The 10,268-nt window shown below is 41.2% G+C and overlaps 1 protein-coding gene across 10 annotated transcripts in view; it reads left to right on the top strand.

Annotated features, from left to right (window-relative positions):
- The first annotated feature begins 613 nt into the window (after positions 1-613).
- The window catches only part of MICAL2 (microtubule associated monooxygenase, calponin and LIM domain containing 2), a 111,799-nt gene continuing 102,144 nt past the window's right edge, over positions 614-10,268 (top strand). For all 10 annotated transcript variants that reach the window (XM_075502115.1, XM_075502119.1, XM_075502118.1 and 7 more), the window contains exon 1: positions 614-971. In XM_075502115.1, the coding sequence (XP_075358230.1) occupies positions 708-971 (264 nt within the window). In that variant the 5' untranslated portion in view covers positions 614-707. The remainder of the gene's footprint in view (positions 972-10,268) is intronic.

Raw genomic sequence — 10,268 nt, 5'->3', positions numbered from 1 at the left:
GAGCGCTCTGTGGCTACTCGTTTTCTGTTTCTTCAGTTCTAGCGTAACTTGTGATAATGTTTCTGCTTAGCCTGTTTTGTGCGTTTGCTCGTGGCAAGTGATTGTGCCAATTCTAAATTGCTCTGGCTAAGCTGCGCTCTTGGCCCTAGCTTGTACAATGGGAGAAAATTACCTCAAATAGTGTTGACTTTTGGCTGCAGGTTTCTAAGAATTCTTAAGACCAAAACATTACCAGAGATGTACTTGCTGTGACATAAATTCTGCTTGGGAAAAGTGTCTGGATGTTTGGTTTTTCTTCATCTGTTATCTAGCACTTATCGCTGAGCAAAGTTTAAAGAAATCCTCAGGCTCTCAGTGAAGCTGGTTGTTTTTGAAGCAGTAGGCTTGCGTTTGTAGGGTTTTTGTGACAGTCTTTGTGAAGTATATGTCATGACAGCACAAGTATGTTATGATTACTTGTAACACTTATCTTGGTTGCCACTACTAACTTTTTGTACCTGGTTATCCAGTCGCCATACGCTGTGTTTTTATGTTCATATTGGATATACAGTTTGTGGCTTTAATTTTGTTAGGCAGACCCTGCTTTAACATGACCTGTGTTTTTCTTTTCTAGGAATAACATGCTTGGAAATACTTGGTAGTGTTGATCATCTGTACCCCAGCACAAGAGCTCCAGCTTAATCCTTTTCAAACACGTCTCTCAGAACATGGGGGAAAACGATGATGAAAAATACAGTCAAGCTGGCCAGATATTTGAAAACTTTGTACAAGCATCAACGTGCAAAGGTACCATTCAGGCCTTTAATATTCTCACTCGCCAACTTGAATTAGATCCTTTGGACAATAGAAACTTTTACACCAAACTGAAGTCAAGAGTGACCACGTGGAAGGCCAAAGCTTTGTGGAACAAGCTTGATAAAAGAGCAAGTCACAAAGAGTATAAACGTGGAAAATCTTGTGTGAACACTAAGGTAAGCGGAGAAGTTCAGTTTTGGATTTCATAGCTTAGAATCTTTTAAACTTGTTTTTCTGCAGAAGCAAGGTTTATACCATCACATGCAATGTGTCCATTCATGTAACACTCCCTTTAATATACTTTTTGAAACTGGCTGATACCAACTGATTTTGACAAATTTTCAGGTATTTTTGTTCTGCAAGTTTCATGGAAACACACAGCATGTAAGAGTGGTCCTAAGAGCACCCTGCTTTACAATCTGCCTCAATCATGGCAGAAAAGTTTTCTGCCCTCTTTAGACATCAGTGTCAATCAGGCATAAGATGTAAACTCGTGAGGCAGTAGGCTTCATTCATTCCAGGCTCACAAGAACTACTTGCTTTATTAAACAGGGTTTTGCAAGGTGCAAATTACAGTATATTCAGCAGGCTCCTCAGTTTGCTGCTTGGTGCGTGCTGTAAGAGACCAGAGCTGGTCAAATGTGTTTTAACAGCAGTTCCTAAACTGTTCTCTGAAAGTGCTGCTTGAAGGTCTAAGGATCTGTCTTTGTCACCTAGCATTGGTTCTCGTTGCTAAACAGCAGCAAAAGAAAATCCCCCACTATTTAAGGATTTAAATACTTTCCTGTAACTGTTTTTTTGCAAGCACAATGTGAATAATTGCTGTGCGGTAGTTACTGAAGGAGATGGTCTGTTGTGGAAAGGACAGGAAATGATCTTCTCTTCAGCAGAGCATGCAATACCAGATTTTTATAAGAGAGGACCACTGAACATTGGTATAAATCTTGTTGATAAAACTGTACAAAATACTCTAGTTCGTGCCACTTGTTTCATCTAACTATCATAGAATATCTAATATCTTTGTCTCACAGCAATTCACTTACTGCCAAGTGATAGCTAACAGTTGCCCCAAGACGGGTAAGTTTTAAGAAGCTATGTGACTGTATAGAGGTAGAACAGAGAAGGAGGGCACACTGGGGAGTAACTACACACCAAACTGTGGAGGACATTTTAATTAAAACTACCACTGCAGTGTTATTTTATGGACTCAGTAGACAGGCAGTGTTGAAGGTCTCTCTCTTCTTCTTTGCGTCATTGCATTGAAACTTCTCAAAAGCGCCAGGCAGGAGGATACCATGTTACCTTCAGTCTATATAGAGGCCTCTGGTTTTATTTATTCAGTTTTAATAAGCTCCTAATGATTATTAACTTTTCTAAGGTAATAAATGTTCTTTCTACAGTTTCCTTTAGAAAATGAAGAGTGCCATTACAGCTATTTGCACTGCTTTCCTGATAGCCTCAGTTTTTCTCCTTTCCTTTTTCCCTTCGTTTCCTTTTTTGACCTGTGCTTGCTTCCTTCCTCCCTTTTGTTCTTTTGAAAAGACCTTGAACATATGTCATTGAGCATCTTTGTGATGAAAACAGACAGGAAAGGGAAGGAATGAGAAAGTGTCTGATGATTAACAAATTATAGGAGATATTCCACATACACCACCTACACATAAACCCCCAGGTCCAAATTTCCGTGGTTAGTCTGAGGAAGTATTTGCAACACAAAAAAGCAGTTTTAAGACCTATGTGAAATATAAAAATGAAGTCGTCCTCTCTTAAGTGTGACATTACAAAGCCAAGGCCTGGTTCTGCAAAGTTCTTAAAGTGATTAATTTTTATATATGGTGAGAAGACTCATGGAAATCGGTTGGTACATAAAATACAGTCTGTGTAAAGCTTTACAAGGTTGTCAAGCAGGAAGCTAATCGACACTTCTGCAGTGTTGAAAGTATGGTTATTACTGCTCTTTAACAGTAAAGATTTATTTTTAGTGGCATGGTGTAAATATTTGCAGAAATTAATGGACATATCTATGATGCACATATGATCAAATTGCAGATGAATATAGAATGTCTGTATATGAACAGTGTGTGTATAGATACTCTGTGAAATACTTGTAGATGTTCATTATGAACCTGGACCATGCCCAGACCTGCATTTCACTGTGTCATCACTGATTTAATGAGAGAAACATGAATCTTCAGATTGCTGCAAATGAAAGCAGTAACCACAGTCTGCGGGCTCTGCGGGGATATCTAGCAAACATTCCTCACGTGTGAATCACAGTCTGCTGTGAAAGCCTATCTGTGCAACATGAATGAGAGGACCCATGTTGCGAGAGGACCGTGGACTCCCTGGTCATTGTGGTGGTGTACTCTGACAGCCCCACTTACAGATAAGGAATTCTCAGAAATGCTGGCAGGCCAAACAAAATGCCGGTGCAGCGAGATTAGGCTACAAGATACGTACCACGATCTTCCTTCGGTGCAACTGGTGATTTTAAGTTTCTGTCATTCTTGTGTGTTATGCCAACTACCATTTTTAGTAGTGAAGCAGGGCAACAGGATTTAGCAGGCTAAATCCTGGCAGCGGGGCCCAGCGCTCACCTCCGTGGAGTTGCCTGGGGTACTGGTTGAAGTAGATCAGCCCGGAGTGAAAATCTTACTTGTTAAAGCAGGATCACAAAATGAGCTAAGTGGATTTTTGCAATTGCAGTTCTGTAAACAGAGCCAAGGTTGCTAGTAGGCATCATTTTTAAAAAAAATATGTGACTTGAAGGCTTTATATGAGGTTGCGGCCATGAGCTCTGTAGCTGAGTCTGCAGCTCACAGTTCTTCTCAGATATGGCTTTGCAATCTGTCTGCCTTCTTGCAATCTTCTCAATCTTTGGAGGAGATAAAGGAGATAAAACACAATTAGGATCTAAACTACTCATGGGGTTTTTTGTGGGTGGGTTTTTTGTGTGTGGTTTGTTTGTTTTTTTTTTTTTTTTTTTAACAAACCGAGAACCTGCTGCCTCACCCAAAAAAACTCTTCCTTTTTTTTATGCACAGTATTTAAGAGCTGAATGCTGTACTTGTTGATTTTTGTGCTTATAAACTCTTCAGCCACACTTAAGTTACTCATTACAATATACACAAGTTTTATACATACAGAACATTCCACTCCCAACTAAATAACAATAATCCTGTGTCTTAACTGCTCTTAAAGAACATTGCCAAATATGGCTTTCAAAGTTTCTGCAATGATATGATTTTAAGCTGGATGAATAAAACCAGTTGTACAATTTTCAAGAAGTTCAAACCCACTGCTATTTCAGAGTTGCCTTACTCTGAAAGGAAAATAAAGTGGACTTTATTTTCCCTTTAATTCTTTGTAGGAAAAAAACCCAAAAAGACATGCACAAAATTGGGGCAGAACCAAACTTTTTTTTAAACTGTAGGAGTCCATCTGTATGTATGTTAAATCTGTATCAAACATACACTTCCTTCCATCGCAAACTTGTAAAATGGGAATGAGTACTGTTCAGAATAGCTGTTTCTGGAGCTGGCATTTGCACAGTTTACCAGTACTAGAGGGAAACAGAAGTCTGTCCGAAGTAGCCAAAACTCTAGGAATCATACTGTGATTTTTGCAAATATGTCTAGAAAAAGCGCACAACTTTATCATCCTGGCAAAGTTTCTCTGTCATTCTCATCTTTTACTAATCAATGCAGAGTAGCGTGCTTGGAATCCGTAATGATTATTTGTTTCTCCATGGAATGAAACGAAGCTAGACAACTGAAGAAGATTAAAGGTTTAACATATGTTGTTCACCATGCTAGAAGCTTGAATGTGTCTCTAAATTTTTGAACATCCAAAACATAATACGATGATGAACAAGAATTCATCCAGCTAGTTGCAGAGTGTATTCAGTAGCCTTTTTAAGGCATATGTGAGTGTTCTCTAAACATTTATTTGAACCAGTCTGTATGGAGTAGATTCTTTACTTGATTTACTGGCAGTTTACCTGTGTAAATGATAGAGATATGTGCATGCACATATAAATGAGGCTCCCACTAATGTTTGAGATATGTATGTATGTGTATCAAAGGGCAGGACCAGGCTTATGCTGTGCACCTGAAATTCTGGCTCTCCCATGACTGTAGATTCGTGCTTGAGGAGAGCAGAGATCGCTGCACATGAAAACATTCCAGACTTACTCTGAAGGGAGGTGTTGATTCTCTAAAGCATGCAAATGTGGTGGTGTCTTCCCCCTCAAACATGTATGCTGTTTTTTCAAAACACATGCTTACACTTGAGAACTAAGGAAACTTTGTAAAGTGCTAATGTGTAATTATCTGCTGCCTTGGCAGACTCTAGCATTTCTCTCTGGATATACCCAGTTTTGGTTGATGGTGTTGCACGTTGTGGGGAGGGCAGTGGCAAATTCCCGTGCACGGCTTTGGTCTTCTGAGCATTGTCTATATTGTAGACCCCACCTTGGGCATGGTTCGTGGGCAGAGGACCCGCACAGTCTGAGCAGTGGTTTCAAGGCCTAACTGAACAACGTTAGCATAAAGCAAGTAAATAAAATTGAGCTAAGAAGTTTTGAGTGCTGCGTATATAAATACATACATATGTACGTTTGTAGGTATATGTGTGTATATATCATATAGATTCCTGAAAAACAAATGAAATTATCTTGAACTCGGTCCCTGTTGGCCTCTCTTCTTTTCCTCATTCCTGGACTTGGCCTTTCAAAGCTGGTTTTATAATAGATTAGGTTCCCTTCCAAAAACTCCTGTTGGGAAACTTATTGCAAGACAATGACTCTAAAATTATTTATGACCACATTTCCAGGGCTTGCGTAAAAACACAGTGGCTCTTTTCGGTAGCGTCGTATGCTGTCAGTCGTACCCGGACTCGGTGGCGTTGGTGTCTCTGCTGTAGGGAGGGCTCCCGGGGCTCCTCTGGTGGGGTGCTGCTCTAGCCGAGGCAGCATTACAGAGAGCATGTGGCTTGACGGGGGCCGGGAGCGGAGGGGAGTCGGGGGCCAGGGTGTGAGTCAGCTGAAGAGAAGCCCTGGGTCAGAAATGGGGGTGAAGGATGGAGGTTTTGTGACTGACTCAGCACTGGCTCTGAGCCTTGTCTCCCTGCGCTAACCGCACTGGTGTACCCACGAATGATAAAATGGGACGGTCTTTATATGCCAAACCCCTACCGCTCCTTTTCATATTGTCTCCATTTCCAAAGACTGTCAAATGAATGTTTTGGGAGTTAATAAAACCTACTTCGCCTGGTGCTTTCCTTCCCACAGAGTTGAGAAAGGGAGAGGTACCGCCACGTTACATAGCTGTAGGGTAATCAGCAGGATGAGGAGCGGATACCAGCTCTCTCTCCTTGTTATTAGGTAGAAATTGGCTTCCTACCAGTCCGTAGTTGTTTACAAACATCCTAATGTGCAGTCTTGCCCCTCATAGTAAATGAAGCAGGTTGGCTTCTAGATGTCTTCCTCTCCCTCTCCCCTCTTCCTCTGTAGTGCTAAACAAATACCTGTCTCTTAATTAAGCAAATCATCCAGCATGTATAAACCTGCTGGTATTGTGGCTAAATTTCCTCCTGAAGTGCTGGCATTTGTTGATCCTTCAGAGGCAACTCGGATTTTCAGCCAGGTTTCTCCTGTGCTGTATGTATGTGCTGGTACAGAAGCCAGTGGGTTTGTGTGTTCAGGTGTCGTGATTGATTGTGTCCCTCGAGACAAATGTTTGGTTTTTTAAGAGAGTAATTGAATTATAAGATGAAAGAAGGGAATGCCAGTTGTGCTCCAACTGAAAAATATCCTTAATATAATGAAAACTTTAACCCGATTATTCTCTAAAGAGTGAATATCCAGATGGCACATCCCTTTTGCTGGACGTACTAATCTCTTCAAAATAATAATTGAAATGGGGAGATGTCCAAACCTGATAATCTAGGTTTATAATGAACACACCAAACTTATCTTAGATGTATTAGATAGCATTGCTAATTCTCTTATTATAATAAAAACGCATTCCTGTGAAGGTCATAAAGCTTGAAACTAGAAGTTGAGTACCATATTTATAGGAAGTTTAGTGAATGAAAGGTTGTGACTTTTCACAAAAAGACATTCAGCTGCTTTTTTTTTTTTAATTTTTTTTTTTAAAGTCCAAACACACAGTGCTTGTATAGCAGAATCCAGAACCTGTTGAGGTGTTGGGGGTAATAAGGGCCATGTATTCTACTGACTTTTTAACTGGCACCTAGGCAGGTGTGTTTGGTACACTTGAAAGACAAGCTGTTTATTTTGGTATCTGTGCTTCTTTGCTTTTACCTTTTAGGACAGGGCACCTAAAGCCTTGCACTGGATTTCCATTGTAAACTTATTTTTAAGAATTTTAATAAGTAACTTCTACAGAGTTATTTCAAGGTAGTGGAGGATACGGGACTAATGGGAATGAGTGGTAAGGAAGATTTGTTTGAGATGAGGGGAGAAGCAGCAAATCTCCTATGAACGTGCGGTGAAGCCACGGTTGTTGAACATTGCCTATGCGTCCATTTCTCTAAGGATTTTTAGAGAGGGTACGGGGAGAAGCTTGGTGATGACAGGACACACAGCAGACAGGGTTCTTTGAAAACAAAACAAAGCATTTGACTCTGAGCTGTATTTTAAACCGAGATTGGGCCAAATTACGTCAGCAAAAGCAAATGTTTGGCATGTGATTTGGTAATGAAATCACTTTATTTTTATTATCCTCCAGACATTTCCACAAACACACGATTTTTCAGCTTTATCAGTCATGTAAAGTAACGAAGCCCGGCCAAAGTAACGTAATCAGACAGCCTAAATAAGACTTTTTCAGGCATTTGGGAATTTAAAAATTTTTGGCTTGCAAGATAACAGTAGCTTTACATCCGTACTTTAACAGCACTGCGCTGTTTCTCTGTTTCTCTGTTCTCTTGCTTAATGGCTTTGCAAGTAATCGACAGAAGGGAACTGTCCCACCCTGACCTGATTTCCTAGGTATTTTATACAGATTCCCACAGGGAGCGACTCCCAGTTACTTTCACACAAAACACTACTGTTGTCACCACAAGTGGCTTAATAACGATTGAACGAAACAAAAGGTTACGACGGGGCGCCTTGCCCTTACTGTGGCTTCCTCGTGCCTTTGGGTCCGACCGGGTGAAGCGGCCGGGCCGCGCGTCCATGCGGCGGGCAGGGCGGTGCGAGGGGGGCTCTCGCTTTGCTGGGGCCAGGCCCTTCTCCTGGCTTCAGAGAGACCCGACGTGCCAGGTGTGGTTGTTACGGGTTTGTTGTTAGCTACGTTTCCAGCTTGGCTTTGGTCATGTTTGTGTGCTGATAAGTGAGGAAATACATAACTTTTGCTACCAAGAAGTGATTAAACACTTGGCCGCTAAAAACCAGAGTCCAGACAATAAGGCAATTTCCTGTCTCCTACAGTTCGGGTCCTTCCGGAGGTTCCCATGTCTGTCCTGAGAACTGGGGTTTTGGGGATGTGGTTGCTCTCTCTTCTCTTTCTGCTGACAAATCTAGTTCTGCATTATTTGCCATTTTAGGCATTTGTGCAGATCGCTTTTAATACGCTTTCGGTAGAATGTAAAATACCACAGTTCTAAGAGATGCTGTATAAGAAGTGAAAATGTAAAATGTTTTAGTAGAAGCTGATTGTCTTAAGCAAATAACGAATTGCTGTTTGTATTTTCTCTAAAAAGCCTTAACAGTGGTGGAGTTGTGGTCAAAAGAAGTTTAACTGGGTTCTGTTGTCATGACAAAGTAGAAATTCCTCTTTAATGCCCTTGAAATGGGGTTAATTTGCCTTACTCTCTCTGCTACAGTGTTTTAAAGGTGGATTATTTTGTCAGTCAGTTCTCAAAATTCCCACAGTCCCTAACATGTCTACATTTACACCCAAAATCTGTTTGTGTCTGCAAACAGCCAGGTGTCTGCAAACTAACGTAGACACCTGTTTGCCTTTTCAGGTCTCTAGGATATTTGTGTCTTAACCTATATCTGATGAAAAGTGCTTATTGAAAAATAATCTGAGTTTATACCATAATGTGATAATGTATTATTATAGTTTTCTAATTCTTCAGTCTTAACCTTTTCCTCAGGTCAGGAATGTTTGGGTGAGTTTAAGCTGTATTTCGAAACAAACCTGGCAGGGGGAGAACCATGTATTTCTGTGGTGAAAAAGCCTTTGCAACTGAGAGCTGTTGTCCTGGCAGCTGGCCGCATTTTACTTCAAATCTTCCTGACCTGTGAGAGTCTGGCAGGTACCCAAATGGGCCTTGGTTTCGTTCTGGGTCCTGGGTGACGGCAGAGAGAAGGACAAGCATTATATCATTTCAGCCACCATAAGAGCTATACTTCATATCTACAGAAGTTTTAAATTAGAAATACGTATGAGCTGTGGGCCTGTTATACTATATACTGGGAGATGAGGCTTGAGGGACGAAGTGGGTAATGGTGACATCTTGCATTGATTGTGAATGCTACAGCCAGATACAGGTACCTTCCTCCTTTACAAAGAAGTTGGCCGCACATGTCTGAGGGAAGCAGAAGTTGCAATTCTGACTTGACCCTCACAGAGCCCTTGCTTTAACGAGCAAATTTGTGAATATGGTTTACATTAAATTATGTCATACGGACAGTTAAAGAACTGCACTTACGGTGGTGCTAGCAACAGTTTGGGGGAAATGCACTAAGTGGGATTTCAGTGATTCCTGTTGTAGATTGGTGTTTGTCGTACTAAAAATTTGGGTGCTGGGTTGAGGAGGTGCAGATGTAACCAAACTGGAATGAGCTGCAAGTGCTTTGAAACACAGGATTAGAATTTTAGAAAATCTTGAAAAGTTGAAGAAATGGTCTGAGATCAAGAGGATAAAATTTCTAAAAGCTACTAGAGAATGATGACCCTTCTAACGAAGGAGTGCAACACCCAGAGAAAACTGGGAATATGCTGCAGAAAATGGTCTGGTGCTTATAATGGGCCACACGCCAAGCCTGAGTCCATAGGGTGTAGTGCTGACCCAAGGGGAGCTGATTCTGGGAGCCTGTCCGAGGAGGCCTGCGGTGTGTTGGGGATTGGGGTGGTTTCCTTCCCATCGAGTTGGTGCAGGTGAAAAGCCAGCTAAAATGTTTTGCCCAGTTTGAAGCACATCTTATAAGCAAGAGACGGATAAACTAGAGCAAGTGCAGAGCAGAGCAGCAAGAAGGGTCAGAGCTTTAGGGAACGTGACCTGTAGGAGAGGCTTAAATACCTTCACCTAATCTACGTCAGGGAAGACACAAATAGGAACACTACATAGTTACTTGGAGCACAACCAGAACTGTTATTCATTTCACCTTCTCTCTAATGGTCTGGCTAACGCTGCTAGATCAAATTCTGATTAGTTTTTCAAAGTTTGCATTTTGCCTTAGACATTTGCTGCTCCCATTTCAGCCCTGAAGAACAGCT

The sequence above is a fragment of the Mycteria americana genome, chromosome 5 (assembly GCF_035582795.1).
Source record: "Mycteria americana isolate JAX WOST 10 ecotype Jacksonville Zoo and Gardens chromosome 5, USCA_MyAme_1.0, whole genome shotgun sequence".
In the NCBI taxonomy this organism is placed as follows: Eukaryota; Metazoa; Chordata; class Aves; order Ciconiiformes; family Ciconiidae; genus Mycteria; species Mycteria americana.
Note: the sequence above shows the minus strand (reverse complement) of the source record. Positions and strands in the feature narration are given on the sequence as shown.